Below are 26,735 nucleotides of genomic sequence, written 5' to 3' on the forward strand. Positions count from 1 at the left end.
GATTTTAGGTTGCTGTCCAAAATGGGTGAATTCATGTGTGGGCCCTTTAAGGGCAGGGTTTTTTCCCCTTGTGTCTGATAGCTTTTCTGGGGGTATTCTTTGTAGCTTTTAATAGCCCAGAAAAGCCAGATATTATAACACTTGTCTCAGTAGTGCTGAGTCCAAAAGCTGCTTTTTGTGGTAGTGCTCCCCTGCTCTGATCCCCGACTCCTACAGAGAAGGCTTCATACCTTAAGATTGTTCCCAGCCAGCCGTGAAGCACCATGGCTTGAAAGTGGCTTTTTTTCTCTCTAGAAAGGAAATTCTGACTCTTCCACTTCAGTCATCAGTGTCCCTTTCTGTGGGAGTTCTTTTTATCCAATTTTCAGTTCCCTCAGGGATAGTTCTCCCAAGCATAGTTGTAAATTTGTTCTGTCCATGGAAGAAGGTGAGTTCAGAGTCCACCTACACTGCCATCTTGACACCAGCATGGAATTCTTTGTAATGAGAAGAGATCTGACCTCTCTGGCTGGAGGGGTTTGTTTAAGTCTTCAGAGCTTACAGTCAAATCCTGAAGCAGCAACTAGGAGACCATTCCAGCAACAGAGGATGGGGCTGGGAGTAGTGTTCTGATCCTTTCCATAACCTTCCCTAGAACCAATATTGTGTGGTTTGGCACCATCGAGTCTTGCTTTTCTCTTGTCATATTTGGTTTAGAAAGGAGCTAGTTTTCCCCCAAATTATTTATAGAGATTTTATATAATACAGTGTTTCTGTCCAAATTTTATATGGATAATCTTAAGTGCTAGCAAGCAGGATTTTTCAGCTAAAAGACTTTATGTCAAATAGGGGATTTTCTCTTTTACACACTCACTTTCCTTGGTATAGATATGTGGCCTCTTTTTGGAAAGGAAACAATGACTTTGGCATATGTCACTTAAGAGTAAGGTCACAGTCTATTAATCACATTTGATCACATGAGAAAGAAAAACCTCTACATCGTAATTTGAGGGATTTCAGGCCCTGTTTAGGGTATTGTCCCAGTGAACTCCCATAGTCATAGCTACTCCGCATATCTCAATGAATGACTGAACAGGTCAGAGGACATGATATGTATTAAAATCTCTATAAATTCTAAGGTCCTTTATCAATATGAATTTTTATTTTGTGCTTCTAACATTTCATTAGTACTACAGAGACTGTGCGGAAATTTTACCCCAAATCTCAATTTATCAAAATCTGCTTCTTTCTTCCCAGGCCCTTCCCACCTATGATACCCTGTTACAGATGGAGTATCTTGACATGGTGCTGAATGAATCTCTCAGATTGTTCCCAATTGCTGGTAGACTTGAGAGGGTCTGTAAGAAAGATGTGGAAATCAATGGAGTGCTAATTCCCAAAGGGACAGTGGTGATGGTGCCAACCTTTATTCTTCATCGAGCCTCAGAGTTCTGGCCTGAGCCTGAGGAGTTCTGTCCTGAAAGGTACAGTGCCCCTGGGAAAGGGAATACACTCTGATCCTGGCAGGTTTGGGCATATTCTGGCATCTTTTAGTATAGATGACAAATGTGTTATGTGCAATCATTTGTACATAATTTTATTTTTAAAAGTTTGTTTTTCTTATTACAAGAGTGATCACTGTTGTCAAAGTTTCACTAACTGCACACTAGGAAAAAGAAAATTATAGCTGCTCACATTGCCAATACCTTAAGATACGCCTCATTAATAATATGATGTATGTCCTTATGGACATTGTTCTATGCATATATAGAATTTAAAAAATTATAATGGCATTATATTTTATTTGGTTGTGAACTAGTTACTTTAACAGGAAAATATAAGTAATATCTTATGCTACTACATATGTGTGTGTGTGTATATATATATGTGCGTAAATTTTGAGTGTGTTCATATTTTGCCATACATTTACTAAACCACTGTTTTATTTTAGGAATATAGGCTTATACTTTCCTTTCTGTTTTTCTATACGGTTCTCTTCAGATCTTTAAATTACCACCAAATTTCCCACATTCCATTTTTTCCAACATTGGTGCTGTTTCCTTTAGCATTATTATGAGAGTACAGGTGATGACCTGAGTGGTCCTCTTCCCTGGTGGTTTAAGCAGACTTATTGAGGATGAAGGTGAGCACAGGACCTCTGGTGCTGTCCATGACAACCAATCCTGTGCCAGCTCCCGTCTACTCTTAGCATTGGGTGACCCTTCCAAAGCAAAGTCATCTGCTCTCTAAACATCTGAGACATCCTCCTTGGTGGGGTCTTGAACGTGCTCTTCTGGGAATTCAGAGCCAAGGTCTGACTTTGGGCACAACTTGAACTCTGGAAAGAGTTGATAATTTCCCATTTACTGTATTGGTGAGCACAACTTGGAATGAACTTTTTAGGGCACTAGCTAAGATCTAGACTTTTATTAGCCCCTGAGTATAAGCTCCCTCATTCCAGGGACTTTGTCATATTGGCCCTGGTGTCCCTAGTGCTGGCATAGCAACTACACATAGTACTTGTTGAAAGAAGAAGTCAGAGTTGACCAACTCCTATTTTTCCTGGACCAGGGGACCTCTGTGGTTCCTCCCAGCTCAGCAGTTTCCCTTTATGTAACTTCGTAAACATAAAATCAGAGACCAGTCACTGTATTTCTTTTTTTTTTTGATTCATTCAGTCATCAAACAAAAAGTAAGTGCTTAGTTTGTGTCATGAACTGGGCCATGCAGTGAGAAATCCAAATGTTAAAAAATATTCCTATTAAGGGCTGCCCCATGGCTGAGTGGTTAAGTTCATGTGCTCCATTCCAGCGGCCCAGGGTTTCACTGCTTCAGATCCTGGGAGAGGACTCAGCACAGATCATCAAGAAATGCTGAGGCAGTGTCCCACGTAGCAGAGCCAGAAGAACCTACAACTAGAATATACAACTATGTACTGGGAGGCTTTGGGGAAAAGAAGAAGAAGAAAAAAGATTGGGAACAGATGTTAGCTCAGGTGCCAGTCTTTAAAAAGAAATTCCTATTAAGGAGGATTTTTGATATGTCCACAAGTATATGTGTATTTAACATGTACCCAAGCATATGAGTTTTCATGCCTCTATATGTCTCCATCACTTGCCCAACAACCATCAGCTCATGTTAGCTGCCCCATTCGCACATCATTGCTACTCTTCTCCTGAATTCCCTATTATTATGTCACATTATCTATAACTATTCCAGAATGTTCTCTAAAATATAAGGACTCTTTAAAAAGTACATACTACAATGCCATTATCACTTTCCTGAAATCCACAATTATTCTTAATGTAATTACGTGTTGAGGAATCAAATTGGATAAAATATAGGTCTAGCCTTCAAGGAATTTATAGCTTAGTGTAACAGAGAGAGAAGGAAATCAGTGATTATACGGTAGTAGAGTAGCGTTGTATGCCCATGTAAATCATCTGACAGGCTTTTCTACAGGAGAGGGGGGGAGAGAGAGAGAGAGAGAGAGAGGGAGAGGGAGAAGTGGAGGGGGGAGAGGAAGAGAAGAGAAGGGAAAATAGCAATTTAAATAATGGGGGACATTTCTCCTGCTTCCTTTCTTCACGAGCACATGACCAACATAAATGAGTGGAGGCAGGAATCTACTTTTCCTTCATCACTTTCATTTCCTTTTGTGAACACCTCATCACCCTGAGTGTAGTTTTCATGTTTAAAGATAAATTTTAATTTAAACAGCATTAATCTCATCTCTTCAACAAGATTGAAAGCTCCAAGAGGGTCATGGGAATGAAAAGGATCTGTAGCTTACACTTCTCACAGCAAAATACCCATAGCAGCATGTCAATGACTAGCCCACAAAAGTGTCCTGTGTACTACTGGTTGAGGAGTCTAAGTGAGAACTCCAAACCTGTAGCTCTTGTGGATTTTATATTTGATTAACTTCTTGTCATCTACTATTGTGGAACCAGGTTCAGTAAGAATAACAAGGACAACATAAATCCTTATATATACCTGCCCTTTGGAACTGGACCTCGAAACTGCATTGGCATGAGATTTGCTATCATGAACATGAAACTTGCTATCGTCAGAGTGCTGCAGAACTTCTCCTTCAAACCTTGTAAAGAAACACAGGTCAGACAGTTAACTTTCTGCATGAATAATGATTTCTTGGAGGTTTTCTTTTAAAACCGAGGATTATATACATATATATATAATATATATGAATATAAAGAATAAATTATCCTTTGAAGAGCATACATATATATAAAAGAATATGTGCTATTCAGATAATAATTTATTCTATTGGCCAGAGTATATCTGAAGTCATGTGCAACCTGTAGAGCCATTCAGCTCTGGTCTGCTAAGTCTGTGGCTTAATAAAGATTCAACTATAAAGGTCATATAGAATCAATTCAGCTTCTCTGACATGATTGTGTTCAGTCCTTTGAACTTGAGCAAAGTTTAAAATTCTATTTGAAGTCCACTGGAAGGAAGGGGAAGTGTTGTAAATAGCCATGAAATTCAGTGATTACCACATCATGCCTTTTGAAGGATGCTCTTATCCACCAGAACTTACTGAAGCTTTATGACAATGGTTCACATCTACTGTCTGTATAATGAAATCAATAGAGTACTTTAAAAATTTTTCAAGCCTAGGTGCTCTCAGAAATTCTAAAATAATTCACCCATGTGTGGCTTTCAAAGCACCCCCGTTGATTCTCATGTGCAGCCAAGGTTGAGAATCATGAACTGAAAGCATTTCTACCAGATGTGAAGGACTCCCACAGTCTGGGGCCATCCTGATTATTTGACCTCACCTTCCAGAATCCCAACTCCAGTCAAGCTGGGCTCTTTTTACATCCTCATAATAACTCTATGAATGTTTTTCTCACTCTCCTTTCCTCCATGTTCTGTTCTCATCTTTCAAGTTGTCATTCAATCCCCAAGCCCCTCCTTGGGGCCTTCCCCATCAAGTCCAGAGCCTATTCTCTCCTTTGCTCTGTTGTCAATTACTGCAGGCTGGTATCATTGGCCAGAGCACTTAATTTAATACTTTGTCATTAAAACATCCAGTTTTGTTCTCTGTGTTTTCTTTGTACCTAAGAATGTCTCTAACACTAGCACCTCATTTATTCCTTTCATAAACTCCCAGTTATGCCTTGCTGTCATTCAGTGAATGCTTAAGGAGTGATTTGCAGTTGATTTAGAGCTGCTGGATACAAATTTCAAACAATTTTAACTATAAAAATTTAACAAATTGGATTTGTGTATGTGTGTGTTGTGTGTGTGTCTGACTGCCTGCAGGTGATATATATGCACATCATTTCAAATTAGAAAATAACAAGGTTTTACATTTATAGAAGGATCAGGAATCTCTCCTTGATTACATAAAGAGCAGTAGCCATTGATTCATATCAAGCAAGTTCCTATAATAAGACTTATTTCTGGAATTTTTGCATTTAATATGCAACTCCTCTCCTTAAGTATGCTTTCTGCAGGAGAGAGGAGAATGGAGATGATTTCCATCTTATTTGTAGCATAACGCATCTGTGTGGCAATCCTGTAAGAGTGGACAAACAGAGGACTCAGCCCTGAGAGAAAGTGGGCCTCTGGCACACCTGGGATAGACAGACACTTTCTGCAAACTCTCAGTCTTCCACAAGCTGGTGCCTCTCACTCTCCACGACTATTTTCTTGCCCTTCAGTCCAGTGACTTCACAAGATTGCTCTGCCACTGGCTCCCCCAACACTGAGGAGTGACTATAAAAGAACTGAGCTAATAGTATTGGTTAAAAAACTGTAGGTCTTCAGAAGTGCACTATTTGCATTACACGTGGGAGCCAGGAGATGTTAAAAAATAGGCATAGTGCTTCACAAAGACCTCTCCCCGTCATGAAACTGGACGAGTTCCACTGGAAGAAGTGACTGGACTCTTTAGAACTTGAAGATGTCCCACACAGTTAAAATGTGTAATACACACTCCAAGTTACCTTGTAAGTTTCAAAATACACAAAATTAACTCTATATGGCTTGTCAAAATAGTTTGCCATAAACCCTAAGGATTTGGTTTAAATTTTAAAGGTTCATTTTTACTTAAATTTTAACTCAAAAAGGAATACAAGCCAACATCATTTTGTGTCTGGCCTTGTCCAGAATATGTGCTCCATAGATATTTTGTTGAATGAATAGATGGATGAAAGCTTTCACTATCCAGTCTGACATAGTTTACAGATGAAGTATAAAGAATCAAATTTACATGATGCTAAAAGTAGTTTATATGTTTGTAAACCATTATTGTCCTTAATGTATCTTATCTACTTTGCTTCTGTTATCGACAGGGTGTCATTAAGCAGTTCTCATATGCTTGTTTAACTGTTGCAGATCCCCCTGAAAATAGGCAATCAAGGACTTATTCAACCACAGAAACCCATTGTTCTAAAGGTTGAGTCCAGAGATGGTACCTGGAATGGAGCCTGATTTTCCCTAAGGACTTCTGCTTTGTCCTTCAAGGAATCTGTATCCGAGAACACCAGAGACCTTAATTTACTTTGTGAATAAAATCCAGAATGAAGATGAACTTAACCTACTGAACTTGATGGATGCCTATTGATTCTTACATTCCTGAGCTTTCTCAGTGTCTACACAGAGTATTATATGTTGTGTGATATAAAGGAGGGGCTAAATAAGTGCCAGATATTGGGACTCAGTATATCTGGTTTTCACAGGACGATCTCCATCCACCCCCAGTTAATACCATATACTCTTCCTGAGCACTGACTGAGAATAAAACTTTCTCAACAATTTTATCAACAAACTTTAATGAGAACAAGAATTATTCTGCTGACTGTAGTAGAGGCATTTATATCACATGTTCATTTAGAATATTCCATAAAGTATTATATTTCACAAGTCAATGAACATCTCTTTACAAAAGTATTATCTGATGCCTTTGTGCACATTAGGGGGAATCTGGAATGGAATCAGTGAGAGCCAGTGATTAAAAGTTTTTGAGCCTCAGAATCACTGATTGGGTGGGGTCTTTTTCAGAATTCCCATTAGGTATAATAAGGTAGATGAGAGTTAATCTACTGTGATTTTGCCTGTTGCTTAGAAAGTATATCCACAGCTTAATTCTCTCTTTTTTGGAGCACATATTTCTTGTAACACTCAGCTGAGGCACTTATCATTAGAATATTAACTTTGCTTTAGGGTTTTTATCTTATCTCCCCTACTTGCCTGAAGGCAGGAAACATGTTGTCTTATATCTCTTTGTGTTCCATCCTCAACTCCAACTGTCTTAACACAATGGAGATCAAATAAGAAATGGTTGATAGATCAACTGATTGGGCAGAAAGGCTACAAGTTTTCATCAGTTTAAGTTGACATCAGAAGCGGCATACGTTCTTCCTTTTCTTTTTCTGATGCTTCCCTCCCTTTCCCTCTCCTCCCCATCTTCCCTTCCTGGATAACTTTCTCCTAAAGTCAGTAGGTGGGGCAGAGCAATGTGGGAAGCCACGTGTTGGAGGGGAAGGGTGGAGAAGGGAGTCACAGCGGCTCCAAGTCAGGTACAGAGCAGGGTGGGGAGAGTGTGCACATGGAGGGACAGCCTGACATACGTGTGGGAGTGCAAGGAAGGTGAGAAAGGGGTCCACCTGAGGGGTGGTCTGGTGAGAGCAGCCAGAACCCAAATAGGGTGTGGAGAATCCAGGTAGGGTAACAAGAGCATCCGTGTGTCGAAAGGGATGGAGTGTGGATTGGCTACATAAAGGGGGATTCATCAAATAAGTAAATATGTTAACGATCCTGGGAGCCAGGTTTCTGCGTTTTGGAGAAGGGAGTCACTGATTCGGAAAAGGAGAAAACCAGAATGAACTCTGTGGAGTCAGGGATAGGAACTGAAAGTATTAGTGTGAATTCATGCTTTTTGTATAAGTAGATGGTTGATAAATGTTAGACAGATAGATGTGTGTGTGTGTGTGTGTGTGTGTAAATATAAAAACACATCCTCCTTACTTCTCTCCACTGATAGGGCTTAGGAACGGTGACACGCTAATAGCAATAAGCACATCTTCGGCCCAGATCTTGACTTATAAATACTATTTTCTACTAAAAGGAACCAGGGCTCCTTAGAGAAATGGCTAATCCCAGGGCTGGGACTGGGACAGTACAAGATGAGCCTGAAACGTCTTGTTGTGCTAGAAGGGAAGAGAATGCTAAAAAGTGGTGAGGACATGTCAACAGGACACAGAAGCCAGCCTGAGGGGCTTCCACTGAACAAATCAGAGACAATTTGAGCATCACAATAAGAATGATAGTAAGAGATTAGGACCCACTGTATAAAGTAGGACAACATGAGTACACACAGATACATACAAATGAATGGATATATTGCAATTTGGTGAGGATATTTACAAAGTGCTGCTGCTCAAAATTCACATTAATTACAAGGGGAAATGGTAGTTTCACAGTGGGGAAACCTGGAAGACACATGCTTAATCAAGTGATCAGGGAGATCATCACTGGGAACAGGATGAATTGACCAAGTGTCACCTGATGGGATGCAGTGAGAACTCAGTGTCACCTCTGTGACAGTTCTGCCAAGGAAGCAAACCTGAAAGAAATCCTGAAACAATCAGACAAACCCAAACTGAGGAATATTATAGTCCTGGTCTGTACTGCTGTTTAATCTTCAAAAGAGTCAAGGTCATGATAGCCAAAGACTGAGGAAGTGTTCCAGACCAAAGACTACAAAGAGCTGACATGTAAACAGAACATGTGGGCTGGGTCCTTCTGCTATAAAGGACATTGTTAGGACTACTGTGAGGATTCAGTGGAGTCTGAGGGTTAGATGGCAGTAATATAGCAGCACTAATTTCCTGACTTTGAAGTTCATATTGAGGTAATGTAGGAGAATATCCTTGTTTGTAGGAAATACAGGGGGATATGAAGTATCAGGTCGGCAATTTACTCTGAGATGGCTCAGGAAAATAGTTCTTTGAACAGACTCTTCTGTAAGTTTGAAATTATTTGCTGGGGGAAGAGGCACAAAGACACCTTTTGGCCTATACAGGTCTCTCCTTCTCTCCCCTTAGTCTTACTCATATTATTTTAATATCAGAAGGCAGCAACACACAGTGATTGAGAGATGGGGCATTATGAACCTGGAGATCCTGAGTTTTGAATCCCAGCTCAGTCCAGAGCTGAGTCTGGACCAATCAGTGTTTTTGGGTAAATGCTTAAACCCCCAGGTGAATTGGTTTTAGTTTGGCCAAGGGTGATTCTCCAGAGAATAGGGCAGCTGTGAGCTAGAAATAACCAATACTCCCAGCAACTGGGGAAGAGTGCATAGCCCAGTCGAAGGGATCTGGTATCTTCCTCCACTACAGACACTTACAAGTATGACCTTGAACAAGTTACTTGACACTTTCACACTTTAGTACTTAGTGCCTCAGAGTCCCCTCTTACGAAATAGGGAGTAATGCCAGCACCTATCCCAAGTTACAATAAAATCAGATGATGTGTGCAAAAGTAGTTAGGACACATACCGCCCAGCACGCAGTGAGCATTTAATAAATGTCAGCTATTATTTCATCCAAATATCCTCCGTCCTCAGGAGGCCAATATTGGTTTTGAAATTTGGTCTCCAGCATTATCAACTCCAGCTTCATCTACCATTTTATAAAATAATTGCTTACATTTCTCATGGAAGTTTAAGCATGAAATCATTGATGTCAGAGCTGATGCTGTTCAATAACTTCCCTAAGAACAATATAAACATCTCTACTCTAGGAGTGCCTTTATCATCACAACTAAGTGTGGCAAACTCAGTGAGGGGTTGCCCTGCAGTGACTAAAGGGAAATATTCCCACCGGGTCCATGTGGTGTCTCTGCCCTCCTTTAGAATTGCTTTTCTAGTCCCAGAGTTCTGACAAGTCTCTCTGGCCATGTCTAGGCTGTGTGGCGTCAGGATACATGAAACGCTAGGATGAGACAGGTTTATCCCTTCAGGGCTCAAAGATAGGCAGGACCAGGGAATGGTGGAGTCAACATTGGTTAATTCAGAGATAACCTTCCTCTCCTGTGACAGACAGGCTGAAAACTTAAGCAGAGTGGGTGGTTATCCACAGGGATGGAAGGCTCTCAGTTAGGTGTCTGAACTTCCATATTTGATTTTTTAGGACAAGAACTGTCCTCTCCATGGAATCTTGTTTTGGAGATGCACAAAGTCCTTATAAGTAATTAAGTCTGTACATATGTATATATGATTCTATCATTTATCTATCATCTATCTCTATATATGTCTGTCCAAGTCTCTCAATCATCTATCTATATTTACTTAGTTAACTATAATTTATCTGTATCTATCATCCATCTATCTCTAACTATATGCATCTATATCTACCTACCCACTTATCATCTAACTACATCTATCTATATCTATTATCCATCTATCTTTATTTTCTTCTATCTATCTATCTATCTATCTATCTATCTAATTATCTGTGTATCTATCTAGAAAGATGGAAATGTCTGAGGAGACCCAGGCATTACAGCCCTCAGATGTTTGAGTCTTCTAACCCAGACAAGTCAAGAGAGCTTCCGGGGTGACCCCATCTCCAGCCTGTCTGCAATCACATGACAGGCCCCAAGCAAGATCAGCCCAGCTGAGCCCACTCAACCCTAGATTCATTAGCAAAGTAAAAGACCATTATTGTACACTCTTTTGGGGTAGTTTCCTATGACACAATAGATAATTGGAACATCCCTTCTTCACTTCAGATAGAGTAATATGTATAGGACTCAGAAGAGAGATGAGAACTCAGGGAAATTGGAGAAAGCAATAATCCTTTAAGTTACTGTGAATCAATGGAAGCAGCAGTAGCGTAGTGGATCAGCTCAGAGGCAAGAGTGCCAAAGTCTAAGCAGGGTTGACTCTTGGGGTGACATGGTTGATGACCAAAGGGAAATGGAGTGTACTGACTTTACTGAGTACCTATCATATGCTGGTTCTGCTTGATAGCAAGCCTCTGAGTTCCCAAAATACCTATCAGTAGGGCAACATTGTGGCTGTAGGCTGTGGTAGCCAGCTTTCAAATGCACCCCCAATGTTTCTTTCCTCCTGGCTTTCACACCCTTGTGTATTCTCCCCGACAGTAATTGGGCTGACCTGTGAAGTCACTAAGATATTGTGGACATGATGGAGTATGACTTCTGGGGCTGAGTCGTAGAGGCTTTCACCTTGGCCCTCTTGGATCCCTTACTCTAGGGAAAGCCAGCTGCCATGTTGTGAGGAGACTCAAGTAGCCACATGGCGAGGAACTGAGACCTCTCCCCACAATAAGTCCTGGTCCATGTGTGAGCTACCATTGATGCAGATTATCTAATCCAATCCAGCTTTCAGATGATGGCAGCTCCAGCCAACAGGTTTGCTGCAACCTCATGAGAGACTCTGAGCTGGAACCACCTGGCTAAGCCACTTTCTGAATTCCCCATCTATAGAATCTGAGATAATAAAATTATTGTTTTATGCCACTAAATTTTAGGGTAATCTCTTACAGAGCAATAGATAACTAATACAGGGACAGACAAGCTGAGACATCATCTTGGATGGCTGCAGCGGAGAACTCTGAAGACTGTCCAGAGACATGACTGTCAGCTGAACTTTCTAGGCAAGGGAGGGAGTTGGTTTGCTGCTGTGTGTGTGTGTGTGTGTGTATACAGGGGTGTGTACACACATGTGAAGGGTTATTGTCCCATCAGCTGTCCTGATGAGAAAATAAAGATTACTGCTGCCAAAAGGGTATAGTGGTTGAGAAGGCAGGCTCTCCCTGGATGCATTAACCAGCTCTGCCACTTACAAGCTGGAGGATCTAGAACTTTAACCTTGATGAGCCTCAGTTTCCTCTTCTTTGAAGCAGGGATGATAACAGCACCTATTTCATGGGGTGATTGGGAGGATTAAGAAAGTTAATATAATTGAGATTCTGAGAATGGATTTCAGGAAAGTGGTGAACCCCTGGTAGTGATGGCTATTGTTATTAAAATTTATTCCTCTGAAGTGCAGGACTGATGGAAGCAACTCAATTTGCTGGAGAGTCAATTTGCTGAATACCTCAGTCACTGGATTCCTGAAAATACTTTCTGATATTTTGGTTCTCCTACCACCCAAGACCTCTGTGATGCTGCACTGTGAGGTGAAGAAGTGGGTTTTCCTGTAAATACAGTTTACTAGTTTTATGGTCTACTTATGTCTTGTCCTGCCATCTGCCCCATCTCCTACATTATCCCTTTCTTGGGCCCGCCATGCTGCCTGTATTCTATGGCCACATGGGTTCATTGGTGGGCTTTTCCTCAACCTACTTTACTGTTTTCTTTATTTTTGTGGCCTTATGTTGCAGTCTGTGGCAGAGAAATGGCAGTGATGGAATATCCTAGGTCCTAGTGTCTTATGATTTTGGTGAATTGACTCCAGGGGAAGTGCTAGAAATAGGCATTGGGATTAAAACAGGCTGCTGCAGGTGTCAATGGTTCCATGGCCCAGCCACATTTGCCCAACGCTAGATCCTCCCTATCCCAGAAAATTACAAGTGAGTTGTGTCATCACACCCATGACTCTTGGGTTATGCCATGAGAATTGGTACTAACAATTAATTAATTGGTCTATTTAGGGAATGATGTGATCTCTGCATTCTCCATCTTACTAAAATTTTTTTTTAAAGATTTTATTTTTTTCCTTTTTCTCCCCAAAGCCCCCGGGTACATAGTTGTATATTCTTCATTATGGGTCCTTCTAGTTGTAGCATGTGGGATGCTGCCTCAGAGTAGTTTGATGAGCAGTGCCATGTCTGCATCCAGGATTTGAACCAATGAAACACTGGGTCACCTGCAGCTGAGTGCATGAACTTAACCACTCGGCCACGGGGCCAGCCCCCCATCTTACTAAAATTTGAATATAGTTTTGCAAGATGGAGACAATTCCTTCATTCATGTATTCACTCAAAATCACCATCCATCTAGAGCAGCCCTAGGCCTCAGGAATACAAAAATGAAAAAATAAAAGTTCCTTCCCAGGAGGATCTCATAATTTACCTAGAGAGACAGAAACATAATTGCTGTACAACCAGTGTGCCCCCAGAGGCCTCTGGCATGGCCCATGGGGGAAGGAGAAGGGATTTGTATTAATTTGCTAGGGCTGCCATAACAAAGTATGGCAGATTGAGTGACTTAAATAGAAATTTATTCTCTCACAATTTCTGGAGGCTGGAATTCCGAGATCAAGGTGTTGGCAGAGTTGCTTCCTCCTGAGGCCTCTCTCACTTGCATATGGCCATCTTCTCCCTGGTCTTCACATGGTCTTCCAGGACCATGTCTGTGTCCTAATCTCCTCTTCTTACAAAAACTCCTGTCAACTTGGATTAGGACCCACCCATATGACCTCATTTAACCTTAACCTCCCTAAAGATCCTATTTCCAACTACAGTTGCATTCTGATGTTCTGGGGGTTACGACCTCAACATATAAATTTGGAGGGGACACAATCCAGCCTATAATAGGGTCTGAGGAGAGAGCCCATGGGCCTGCAGGTGGCTGTCACAGGCTGGCTAAGGGGACTGGAAATAGTGCATGTGCACTCTCATCAAGGCTGGTGGAGGGTGGAGCAGAGACCTGGGTGCCAGTGAGAAGGGCCCAGGTCAGCAGGGGTGACTCTCAGGCCTCATAGAACTACAAATGCAACAGTGAATACTCTAGGACCCTCTGCAGAACCAGGCCAGAGAGCAAGTGTCCCCTGCAAGGCCCAGGGCAGGGGGAAGATCTGAGCCCACTTTCCCTTTGCCATAAGTTATACCCCAAACATCCCAACTTCATCCTTGGAGGAGCAGATGTGGCGACTGGATTAGAAAGACAAAAGTCAGAGAATTCATTCCCCAAATGAGAGAGAGAAGTTGTTTTCTGGTAACAAGAAATTGTCTCTCTCGTATCCCACCCCAGGTCTCATGGGGATGATGATCTCAATTATGAAAAGTTAAAAAGCTACATTTTCCTTGAGCATCTGTGCTGCACTGATGTCCTCTCAGGACCTAGAAGACTGTCGAGCACATAGTAGGCCTTCAGTAAAACTATCTCATGGCTGTTTGTGAAACATGTATTGGAACACCAGGCAGACTCACACTGGAACCACTCATCCTTGTGGCACCCCGTTCAGGAAGTTCGTCTGAACCTCAAACACCCCTGGGAGGTCAGGAGGAAGCTTCTTTTCCAGTCTTCTGTTTAGATCCATGGACATTTCCTGAGTGCCACTCTGGGTCAGAGACAAGATGTTCCCAGTTTGGTGGGGAAACATCAGAGCCACGAACAGACCAATTCTATATGGCAGGAGTTCAGCCCTGGTGCTTTGGGAACACAGAGAAGGAGCACTTGCTCCCTAAAGGGGTTGGAGGGAGGTGACACTTGATATGGGGCTTTTACAAATTTATTTAAAAAAATCAAATTTATAGATGAAAAGTTTTATAACATCACACAGTCCTACAACATTTATAACAAACTGCAGGTGGGGGCCGGCCCCATGGCTGAGTGGTTAAGTTTGTGCGCTCTGCTGCAGGTGGCCTGGTGTTTCGTCGGTTCTAATCTGGGATGTGGACATGGCACTGCTCATCAAGCCATGCTGAGGCGGCATACCACATGCCACAACTAGAAGGACCCACAACTAAGAATGTACAACTATGTAATGGGCGGCTATGGGGAGAAAAAAAAAAAAAGAAACTGGAGGTGCCTTGCTCTACCTGATCTCCACTCTGATTTCTCCCTCGAGTCCACTTTCAACATATTTAGTAGTTTTTTCCGGTGTTTATTGTCATGTCATTTAATTAATGACATGACAATAATACAGTTTCTTGATTGCTCTGGGAAGAGAGTTTAGGTCTCTGACATCCTCCTAGCCTCACACCCACTTCCCTCCTTCCCAAACAGGGACAGGAATTGGATTCCTATTCAGTATTTAAATCAATATGACTTAAGTACATATTGTTCACAGTTGAGTAACAGACACTTCTATGTTTCCATTTCTGTTCTTGACACTTTTCATTTTCCTTGGAATCAATAGTTCCTTTTTGTAATTTGATGAGTTTTCTCTTTCCCTGTCATCCTTTTACTTCAAGAATTGTAACTCCACTCTTCTAGTTTAAGCCCTTGGTAGACTCTCTCCTTGCTTTAGTCCAGGCTGTTTGCTCCTGGTGGCTTCTGCAGAGCCATAGTTTCAGGAATTCCCCTCACCTCTCTGCTGCACTGAATTGCCTGTTCCCAGATCCATGATGTCTCTTTCTTGGTTTTCTCTCTTTTTTTGGTAGAAGACATCTTCTTGTAGCTTTCTTAGAAATGATGTGCAGGAGTAATTATTTTCTTTTTAAGAACTTGCATTCTGAATAATTCTCTGTTCTACCCTCAGACTTGATTGATAGTTTGGGCATAGAATTCTAGGTGAGATAGAATTTTCTCCCTGAATGTGAAGACACAGAATCTGGCTTTTAACATTGGCGTGAAGAAGTTTAATGCTCTTCTGATTTCCGATCATTTGTATGTGACCTGTTTCTTGCTCCCCAACTCTTTCTGGAAGCTTTTGAGATTTTCCTTTAGTCCCGCATGTTCTGAAATTTGATGACCAAGTGCCTTGGTGGATCTGCTTTCATCCATTACTCTAGGCCAGAGTTGTCCAATCAACCTTTATTTGATCATGCAAATGCACATTGTCTGTGTGGTCCCATAGGGTGGCCTCCACTGCATGAGGCTATTGAGCACTTGAATTGTTGCTGGTGTGACTAAGAAATTGCGTTTCTTATTTTGCCTAATTTTAAAAACTTTGTACTTAAATTAACTAACCAAATGTATCAAGGGGTTACTGTATTGGACAATGCAGTGTGTTGACCTTCAGTTCTGGAAATTTTCTTGAATTATTTCTTTCATTTTTTCTGTTCTCTGCTCTGAAACCCCTACTGGTCATATGAGGGAACTCCTGGAACTATTCTCTAATTTTCTTATTTTTTTCTCTCCCATTTCCATCTGTTTATTTTTCTTTTGGAGTCAAACACTTAACTTCACCTTCGTACCTTTCTAAAGAACGTTAAATCCTCTGGTATATTTTTTTTATTTCCAAGAGTTCCTTTTTGCTCTGTGCTCTGAATTCACAAGAGCACAGCTCTCAGGCCGCTGTGACTTTTTTTGAAACTCTCTTCCTCCTCCCACACTGCTTCTGTTCCTTTGAGCTTCTTTGTTTGTTTTGATCTTTCCTGTCAGTGCTGGCTGGTCCTTGCCTGTCTGCTTGTATTTGAGAGTATGTGGGCTTTGTCAGTGGTGGGGTTTGGTCTAGAGCCATCTGCCTGGAGACCCCTAAATATAACGACCTGTAAATCCTTTGGGCTGGGCAGCTTCCCAAGGATGAATTTTCTGGTCTTCTGCCCAGGAGGAGGAAGTCTGCCTTGTTGGTCAGGTGGCAGATGGTGATGGAAATCTCATGGTTTCTCCCACCTTCACTCCAGCATCTCATCCTCCTCTCTACCAGGGGTCCCCACGTCCATAGTCTCTCCAGTTCAATATGTACAGAGAAGAGTCTCCCAGTCCTCTGCAGGGTTAGAGAAGTGTCCATAGCAAAGTATCACAAACTGGTGGCTTAAAACAAGAGAAATTTATTCTCTCTCTGACCAAGTCTGAGATGAAGATGTTGGCAGGGTGGGGTCCTTCTTTAGGCTAGGAGGAAGACTCTGCTCTGTGCCTCTTCCTAGATTCTTGTGGTTACCATCGTTCCTTGGTGTTCCTTGGCTTGTGGCAGCATCACTCCAATCTTTACCTCTGTCTTCACACAGCTGCCTTCCCTCTGTTCACGTCTCTGTGTCTCTTCTTCTGAGAACACCAGCCATTGAATTAGCGCCCACACACTCCATATGAGTTCATCTTAACAAATTACATCTGCAAAGACTCTCTTTCCATTCTAAGGTGGCTGGTGGATGTGAATTTTGGGGAGGGGGCACTATTCAACCCAGTACAGGAGGGAATCTGGACGTGTAACTCTTTTTTTGTACAGCCTTTCAACAAGGTTCTGTTTTCAGCTTCACTTACACCTTCTGATTTTATAGGTCCTGGGCATTCAGTTTCTGAGTCTTTCTGGCCTCCAGCAGCCTGGTTCTGCTTGCTTCTGGTGTCTATAGTGCTGTAGGCTTCAGGTTCAGCTTTCTCTGCTCTGTCAAGTGAGTACCCTTTCATGGAAGACACACAGTGGTCACAGGCATAGACTCTGGGGCCAGACTTCCTGGGTTTATATCCTGGCTCTGTGGCTGTGTGATGTTGCTCAAGTGACTTAACCTGTCTGTGCCTGTGAAAAAGGGGTGATAATAAGAGTATCTACTACATATGGTTATTCTGAGGACTCAGGAGAGTGCACAGAAAGACATCTGTCATGAAGAGCTCATGATGACTTGGCTCCATCTACTTTCTGGGTTTAAAGTTTTGGTGGCTCTTGTCCCCTCTCTGGTTGTCTTTCTCCCTGTGGATCTACACCTTTCAAGAAAGCCCTTTAGTGCATTTTACTGGGACTTCAAGAGGCTTTAGAAGTAAATGCAAGTGTTCAACTAACCATATTTAAGTTTCTGAAGAAATCTTAAAGTTGAGGAGGCATTTTGGAGAGAATAAGGCAGGCAGAGCACCCTGAGCAAAGGTGTGGAGATTTGAGCTAGAATGGGGTGTGCAAGGATCTGCAAAGACTCCAGTCTGAGGCAGGATGAGGTTGAGGAAGGGGGCCGGCAACCCAGCTGTAGTGTTCATCTCTCACTGGTTAAGGCACAGGCAGCACCTGACCGTGTGAGGTCTATAACCTGGGAGCACCCTGATTAGATGTACAAAGATCCCCTCTGAAATGAGATCAGCCAAGAAGCTGTGGTTGTTGTCTAGGTCAGAGATGATGAGGGTCTGACTAGGGCAGGGTGAGTGAAGGGTGAACTAAAGTCTATTTTGTCTGATATGAGTATAGCCACCCCTGACCCTTATTGGTTTTCATTTCCATGAAATATCTTGTTCCATCTTTTCACTTTCAAACTATGCATGTCATTAAATCTAAAGCGAATCTCTTGTAGACAAAACATAGTTGGATTCTGTTTTATCTGATCTCAAAATCTATGTGTTTTGAATGGGAAGGTGAATCCATTTATATTTATATTTACAGTAATTACTGATAGAGAAGGACTTGCTATTACCATTTTGATGTCTTCTGTGTGTCGTACAGCTGTTTGTGCCTCAGTTCCGCCCTTACTGCCTTCCTTTGAGTTTGGTGGATGTTTTGTAGTGACACGTTTCCATTCCCTTCTCATTTCCTATTGTGCATATTCTACAGAGATTCTCTTTGTGGTTACTGTGGGGATTGCATCAAACATCCTAAAGTCATAACAATCTACTTTCAACTAACTTCAATCCCATAAAAAGACTCTGCTCTTTTATAGCTCTGCACACTCCCTTTATGTTATTCATGTCATAAATTACATCTGTATATAGTGTGTACCCCTTAATATAGACTTATAGGTATTTTTTATGCTTTTATCTTTTAAACTGTATAATAGAATAAAAAGTAGAGTAACAAACCAAAATTGTGATAAAATAGGTTTTTATTTGTCCATATATTTACCTTTATTGGTGAACTGTACATTTTTGTTTGGTTTTGAGTTACCGTGGAATGAAGAAAAAAATAAAGAAAAGGGAATCCGTTTCTAACAGCAAACCTAAGTCCTAAGGGAATAGTACTGTGGGAGATCAGAATTGGATACCCTAAAATGTGTCTCTTTGGCTTGAGATCTTTTAAGATCAAAAGACTCTGAAAGCAACTTTGACCTTCCCCCTAACTGCCTAAAAGAATTTAAGATGGGAATTAGAGATCTCTTCAAGGTGGTGACATAGGCAGTCTCTGAACTTATCTCCTCCCATGAACACAACATGAATACAATAGATTACAACTATTTTTGGAAAAGTTACCCTGGATAGAAAGCTGAAACCTGGATAAAAAGAACCCTCACAACAAGGGACAGTCCTCACTAGGGCAGAGGAGGCAGAAATTCCTTCTGGAGAGAAAAAACACCACCTTCAAAAGCAGCAGAGTTTCAGACCCAGCCAGGTGGGAGCCACTCTAAGGTATGCAGCACTCCCTGGAGGAGTGAGGTCCTGAGCACAGGTCCGATACTGCTATAAACATCCTTCAGACTCAGCACAACTGAGAAGTGGGTCTTACTATCTGGCTTTGCTGGTTATTAACTCCAGTGGGAAATACACCCAGAAAAGCTATTGGATCAAAGCCAAAAAGACCTGGGTCTTAAAGGGCCTACGCACAAACTCACCCATCTCAGGAACCTAAAATCACCAGAAACAAGGCTGACAGTCGTTTGGTGAAAAGAGACTCACCTGGTAGGCTCTGGGTGCATCTCAGTGAGACGAGAGACCTCTCCAGAGACTGAGACATTGGTGGTCGCCATTGTTGTCACCTAGTCCAGGCGTGCTGACACAGACCTTGGCAGAAGTCATGGAAATTCTTCCCCTGGCCTGTTAACCCACGGGTCTGCCACACACACTAGAGCACAGATGTAATCCAGTTCAGCCAGGGCAGGCAGCCCACCCCAGGGACCGGCCCCACCCAACAGCAAGCCCTCAGGCTACTTTTAAGCCTGCATTGACTGAGTGTCTTGATCCTCTACAGGCAGGTGAGTGTGTCCGCCTCTGTGGAGCTGGGCCTGTGTGAGGACCAGGTGAACTGTAAGGGGCATTGGTGGCGAGGTGGGGCCCTCTGCAGTGGGGCATTGGGGTATGCTCCCAGGGGCTGTGAAGTGTGCACAGTCCAGGACTCTGTTGATGGTGTTTGTGGACCTGTGGGAGGTGGGGCTTACCAGCAGCAGAAGACCCGTGCTTCACAAATAGCCATAAAAAGGATCACAAAAATTATTTTTAAAAACCCAAAAACCAGGCAATAAAATCACTGGTAAAGGTAAAAACATAGTAAAGGTATAAAACCAACCACCTATGAAGATAGTTTGAGGGTTAAAAGGCAAAAATACTAAAATTATCTATTTCTGTGATAAGAAGGCAATGGATAGACACACACAAAATAAGAGATTAGATATGATTTCAAAAACATAAAATGTGGGAGGAGGGGAGTGAAAAAGTAGAGCTTTTAGAAAGAGGTAAAACTAAAGAGTCTATCAACTCAATATAGACTGATATATACATAGAATATTATATAGGAACCTCATGGTAAACACAAACTGGAAACCTATAATAAGTAAGCAAATAAGTAAGATGAAATAAATCAAACATATTACTAAATAAAGCCATCAAACCACAAGGGAAGAGAGCAAGAGAAAAATAAAGGAACAGAGAAGAACCAATAAAACACCCAGAAAAAAAGTAACAATATGGCCATACAAACATACTTATCAATAGCTACTTTAAATATCAGTGGACTAGATGCTCCAATCAAAAGGCATTGGGTGGCCAATTGAATGAAAAAACAAGACCCATATATATGCTGCATATAAGAGACACACTTCAGACCTAAAGACACTCACAAACTCAAAGTGAAAGAATGGAGAAGATACTCCATGCTAATGGCAAAGAAAAGAAAGCAGAGGTAGCAATACTTACATCAGACAAAACAGACTGAAACAAAAACTGTAACAAGAGACAAAGACAAGCACTACATAATAAAGGGAACAATCCAACAAGAAGATATAACTCTTGTAAATATCTCGGCACCCAACATAGGAGCACCTAAATATATAAAGCAACTATTAACAGACATAAAAGGAGAAATAGACAGTAAAACAATAATAGTAGGGGACTTTAACACTCCACTTACACCAATGGATAGATCCTCCAAACAGAAGATCAATAAGGAAACCCTGGCCTTAAACAACACATTTGAGCAGATGGACTTTGTAGATACATATAGAACACTCCATCCAAAAACCACAGAATACACATTCTTTTCAAATGCACATGGAACATTGTCCAGGATTGATCACATATTAGGCCACAAAACAAGTCTCAATAAATTTAAGAAGATTGAAATAATACCACGCATCTGTTCTGACCACAGAAGTATGAAACTAGAAATCAATTACGGGAAGAAAATCAGAAGAGCCACAAAAATATGGAGACTAAATAAAATGCTACTGAACAAGGATTGGGTCAATGAAGAAATGAAAAGAGAAATAAAAAAATTCCTAGAGACAAATGAAAATGAAACTACGACATGCCAAAATCTATGGGACATAGCAAAAGCAGTTCTAAGAGGGAAGTTTATAGCAATTCAGGCCTACCACAACAATGAAGAAAAATCCCAAATAGACAATCTAACAGTGCATCTAAAGTAAATGGAAGAAGAAGAACAAACTAAGCCCAAAATCAGCAGAAGGAAGGAAATAACAAAAATCAAGCAGAAATAAATGAAATAGAGACTAAAAAAAAAAAATAGAAAAAATTAATGAAACGAAGAGCTGGTTCTTTGAAAAAATAAACAAAATTGACAAACCCTTATCTAAACTCACCAGGAGAAAAAGAGAGAAGGCTCAAATAAATAAAATGAGAATTGAAAGAGGAAAAATTACAACAGACACCTAGAAATACAAAAGATAGTAAGAGAATATTATGAAAAACTATACTTTAAAAAATTGGATAATTTAGAAGAAACGGATCAATTCTTAGAAACATACAAACTTCCAAAACTGGGCCAAGAAGAAGTAGAGAATTTGAATAGACCAATCACAAGAAAGGCGATTGAAACAGCCATTAAAAACCTCCCCAAAAATAAAAGTCCAGGACCAGATGGCCTCCCTGGTGAATTCTACCAAACATTCAAAGAAGACTTAATGCCTATCTTTCTCAATCTGTTCAAAAAAATTGAAGAAGAGGAGAGGCTTACTAACTCATTCTATGAAGCCAACATTATCCTGATACCAAAACCAGACAAGGACAATGCAAAAAAAGAAAATTATAGGCCAATATCACTGATGAACATCGATGCAAAAATCCTCAACAAAATACTAGTAAATCGAATACAACAATACATTGAAAAGATCATACATGATGATCAAGTGGGTTTCATTCCAGGGATGCAGGGATGGTTCAACATCCACAAGTCTATTGATGTGATACACAACATTAACAAAATGAAGAATAAAAATCACATGATCAGCTCAATAGATGCAGAGAAAGCATTTGACAAGATAAGACATCCATTTATGATAAAAACTCTAAATACAATGGGTATAGAAGGAAAATACCTCAACATAATAAAGGCCATATATGACAAACCCATAGCAAATATGATTCTCAATGGAGAAAAACTGAAAACTATCCCTCTTAGAACAGGAACCAGCCACGGATGCTCACTTTCCCATTCTTATTTAATATGATATTGGAAGTCCTAGCCAGAGCAATCAAGCAAGAAAAAGAAATAAAAGGGATCCAAATTGAAAGAAAGACGTGAAACTGTCACCCTTTGCAGACGACATGATTTTATATATAGAAAACCCTGAAGAATCCACCAAAACACTTTTAGAAGTAATAAATAAATACATTCAAGTTGCAGGACACAAAATTAACATACAAACATCGGTTTCATTTCTATACACTAACAGCAAAGTAGCAAAAAGAGAAATTAAAAATACAATCCCATTTAAATTGGAAAAAAAGAATAAAATACCTAGGAATAACCTTAACCAAAGAGGTGAAAGATCTGTACACTGAAAACTCTAAAACATTGTTGAAAGAAACTGAAGAAGACTCAAAGAAATGGAAAGATGTTCTGTGCTCTTGGATTGGAATAATTAACATAGTTAAAATGTCCATACTTCCTAAAGCAATCCACTGATTCAATGCAATCCCTATCAATGTTTCAACAACATTTTTCACAGAAATAGAACAAAGAATCCTAAAATTTATACGGAACAACAAAAGACCTGAATAGCCAAAGGAATCCTGAGGAAAAAGAACAAAGATGGAGATATCCTACTCCCTAATTTCAAAAAATACTACAAAGCCATAGTAACCAAAACAGCATGGTACTGGCACAAAAACAGACACACAGCTCAATAGAACAGAATTGAGAGCCCAGAAATAAACACATACATTTATGGACAGCTCATATTCGACAGGGAAGCCAAGAACATACAATGGAGAAAGGAGTCTCTCTTCAATAAATGGTGTTGGGAAAACTGGACAGCCACATGCAAAAGAATGAAAGTAGGCCATTCCCTTACACCACCCACAAAAATCAACTCAAAATGCATTAAAGACTTGAATGTAAGACCCAAAACCATGAACCTTCCAGAAGAAAACATAGGCAGTACACTCTTTGATATCGGTCTTAGCAGCATATCTTCAGGTACCATGTCTGAGTGGGCAAGGGAAACAAAAGAAAAAATGAACAAATGGGACTACATCAAACTAAAATGCTTCTGCACAGCAAAGGAAACCATCAACAAAACAAAAACTCAACCTAACAATTGGGAGGAGGTATTTGCACAGCATGTATCAGATAAGGGGTTAATATTACAAAATATAAATAACACATACGTCTCAACAACAAACAAATCAACAACCCAATTGCAAAATGGGCAAAAGATCTGAATAGAGATTTCTCCAAAGAAGATATATGGGTGGCCTACAGGCACATGAGAAGATGTTCAACATCATTAGCTATCAGGGAAATGCAAATCAAAACTACAATGAGGTACCATCTCACTCGGGTCAGAATGGCTATAATTAACAAGACAGGAAACAAGTGTTGGAGAGGATGTGCAGAGAAAGGAACCCTCATACACTGCTGGTCGGAGTCCAAACTGGTGCAGCCACCATGGAAAGCAGTATGGAGTTTCCTCAGAAAATTAAGGATAGATCTCTCATATGATCCGGCTATCCCACTACTGGGTATTTATCCAAAGAACTTGAAAATGCAAAAGCATAAAGATACATGCACCCCTATGTTCATTGCAGAGTTATTCACTATAGTCAAGACTTGAAGCAACCTAGGTGCCCATAAAGAGATGAACTGATAAAGAAGATGTAGTATATATACATAATGGAATTCTACTCAGCCATAAGAAATGATGAAATCCGACCATTTGTGACAACATGGATGGAACTTGAGGGTACTATGCTGAGTGAAATAAGTCAGAGGGAGAAAGTCAAATACCGTATGATCTCCCTCATAAGTAGAAGATAAAAACAATGACAAACAAACACATAGCAACAGAGATTGGATTGGTGGTTACCATAGGGAAAGGGAGTGGGGGAAAGGCAAAAGGGGTGATTAGGCACATGGGTAGTGATGGACTATAATTAGTTTTTGGGTGGTGAACATGATGTAATCTACACAGAATTCTAAATATATTATGATGTGCATCTGAAAGCTATATGATGCTATAATCCAATGTTACTACAATAAAAAATAAAAATTTAAAAAAAACAATTTAAGATGGAAGATCTCTTTCAGGACAGGCTATTCCCTAGGTATCTCTGAGTTTTGGTAAATTGGGAGGGTCCATTTTTATCAAAGTTTTGTCTTTCCAGTCACAGTTTCCGTAGAAGGTCAAGCAAACTCTTATTTAACAAACATTTGCATTGCTATCTCCATGTAAACTGCCTTCCTCCCCTTTGAAGTTCCAAACCATTAGCCCCAAGACCCTTCTTTGTTTTTGGTTGAAGATAATATTTAAGTTGAAGGCTTTGACCATTCTGGCAAGTGAGTCAATTTTTCTGGTGTTTTCCCATGTTTACATACTACTAAACTGTGTTTGATTTACTCCTGTTATTCCGTCTCACGTCAATTTAATTCTTTTTTTTTTTTTTGCTGAGGAAGATTCACCCTGAGCTCGTCTCTTGCCAGTCTTCCTCTGTTTTGTATGTGAGCCACCACCACAGCATGACCACGGACAGAAGAATGGTGTAAGTCCATGCTTGGGACTGACACATGCTTGATGGGTCTGAATCTGGGCCACTGAAGCAGAGTGTGCCAAACTTAACCATTGGCCACCAGGGCTGGCCCTCAATTTAGTTACTAGACCAGACAGAAGGACCTAGAGTGTAGAAATATTGTCGTCATCCCTTACAGTTCACAGTCCCTGTCTCGTTTCTGAGATATATTTGAAATATTCTGACTCTGTCATTGGTAAAGTGACTTCCCCTTCAGTGGGTTTTATTGATGAAAGTCTCCCAGAGAATTTGAACCTATGATGTTCAGTGAATTTTCACAGGGCCATTTATTTGGTGATTATAATTTCTGGGCATGCAAGTCACTGTCTTTTAGGTTCTACTTTAATGGCTCTATTCTGGGAGAATCAAAACTGTCAAAAAAGCCCTGAATTCTAGTGGGAGGCATTAGAGTTGTTTCATAACAGTGTGTTCCTGGGGTGAGCTGAATTCATATTCACAACCTGTCTAATTTATGCTGATTATCTCTGGACTTTCTAAGGTTCATGTACCAAGTTAAGGTCGTTTAACATTCAACAAGGATTATGCCAACGAGGCAGTATTGTAGGAAAACATGAGATGTGTTATCATTGGTGACTTGATTTGAGTTGTGACATATTCCGTCTGGCTACTTATCTCAGCCACCACCCTTCCCTCCTATCTCTGTCTTCTAGGTCTGTAACCTTGGAAGTTTTGAACTTAGCTCATGGGATCCTCATACCTGGGCACTAGGAACATAGAGTATGACATCCTTATGTTAGAGACAGGGATTTGAGAGTGGAAGGGTCTTGCACATGGTCAAGTGAGTGAATGACACATTGGAGTGGGATCCTGGGGTCCTGACTCCCCAGATGACTTCCTCCCAGCAAGCCTGTTCCAAACGTCCCTTCATTTCCTCATAGTCTGACGTCTGGTCTGATCTGGCTGTTTCCTGCTTTCCACTCCCTGCCTTCTCCAATGCCCCCTTCCACAGGTCACTCTGTGACTCAGAGACCCTCTGGGGCTCTTGACCACAGTCTTAGAAGAAACGTTTAGTCTCAATTTAGAAAATGGTTCTGTGTGAAACTGAAGGGAGGCCTGGATTTTGTCCACTTGGCACCGTTGTCTTTTGACATCTGTTTTCCACACTCTGAAGGTGGCCCCTGCTTGAAAAGAGATGATTCAGAACGTCAGACTCAATCCTTTGGCTGATCTTGGAGTGCTCACTCAAGCTGCTGCCCCATTTTGTGCTCTTCCATCTTTCATCACTCTAGTCATATCTTCCGTGCCAACCCAGAAGTTTTGTGTGTCTCCCTTCACTGACTTTGTCTTCCACTACTATGCCAGACTCCATGGAGAGGACTGCAGGCCTTGAGAGTGTCTTGAAGAAGGATCTGGAATAGGAGGTAAGGATAGCCAGGCCAGGAGGGAAAGCTGAGCATAGAAAGAACCTTACCATCATCCAGTTGGATAACCAAATCTTCCTATGCTCTCTCACCAGGTATGGAGTTTGCTGGCGGAGAAATGAAAAGAATTTTACTTCTCTCAAGAGTTTCAACTATTATCCATGAATTTCCTTCTCCTGAGAACTTTTTGAGTATCTGCTCCAGACAAAAAGGAGAAAGGAATAAAAGTAATTTGCAGTTTTGCATGTGTTGGAGTAGATGTTTTGGTGCCCTCACATATCCCTGCAGAGAGTTTCCATGCTGAGGGCTTGCTGTGCTTCAGGGATGAGGGATGCTCTGTGCCCACTGGCATGTGCTTTGCTCAATGAGGGACAGGCAGGAAATGCTAGGTGGTTA

At 41.0% G+C, this 26,735-nt stretch overlaps 1 protein-coding gene across 3 annotated transcripts in view; it reads left to right on the top strand.

Moving 5' to 3' along the window:
* LOC103564391 (cytochrome P450 3A12) overlaps positions 1-6,546 on the top strand; it is a 36,146-nt gene extending 29,600 nt beyond the window's left edge. For 2 of the 3 annotated variants that reach the window (XM_070567596.1, XM_008540103.2), the window contains exons 11-13: positions 1,237-1,463; positions 3,933-4,095; positions 6,346-6,546. In XM_070567596.1, the coding sequence (XP_070423697.1) occupies positions 1,237-1,463; positions 3,933-4,095; positions 6,346-6,441 (486 nt within the window). In that variant the 3' untranslated portion in view covers positions 6,442-6,546. The remainder of the gene's footprint in view (positions 1-1,236; positions 1,464-3,932; positions 4,096-6,345) is intronic. The other variant, XM_070567598.1, reaches the window with a different exon arrangement.
* The last annotated feature ends 20,189 nt before the right edge of the window (positions 6,547-26,735 follow it).

Source organism: Equus przewalskii, chromosome 12 (assembly GCF_037783145.1).
Source record: "Equus przewalskii isolate Varuska chromosome 12, EquPr2, whole genome shotgun sequence".
NCBI classification, from domain to species: Eukaryota; Metazoa; Chordata; class Mammalia; order Perissodactyla; family Equidae; genus Equus; species Equus przewalskii.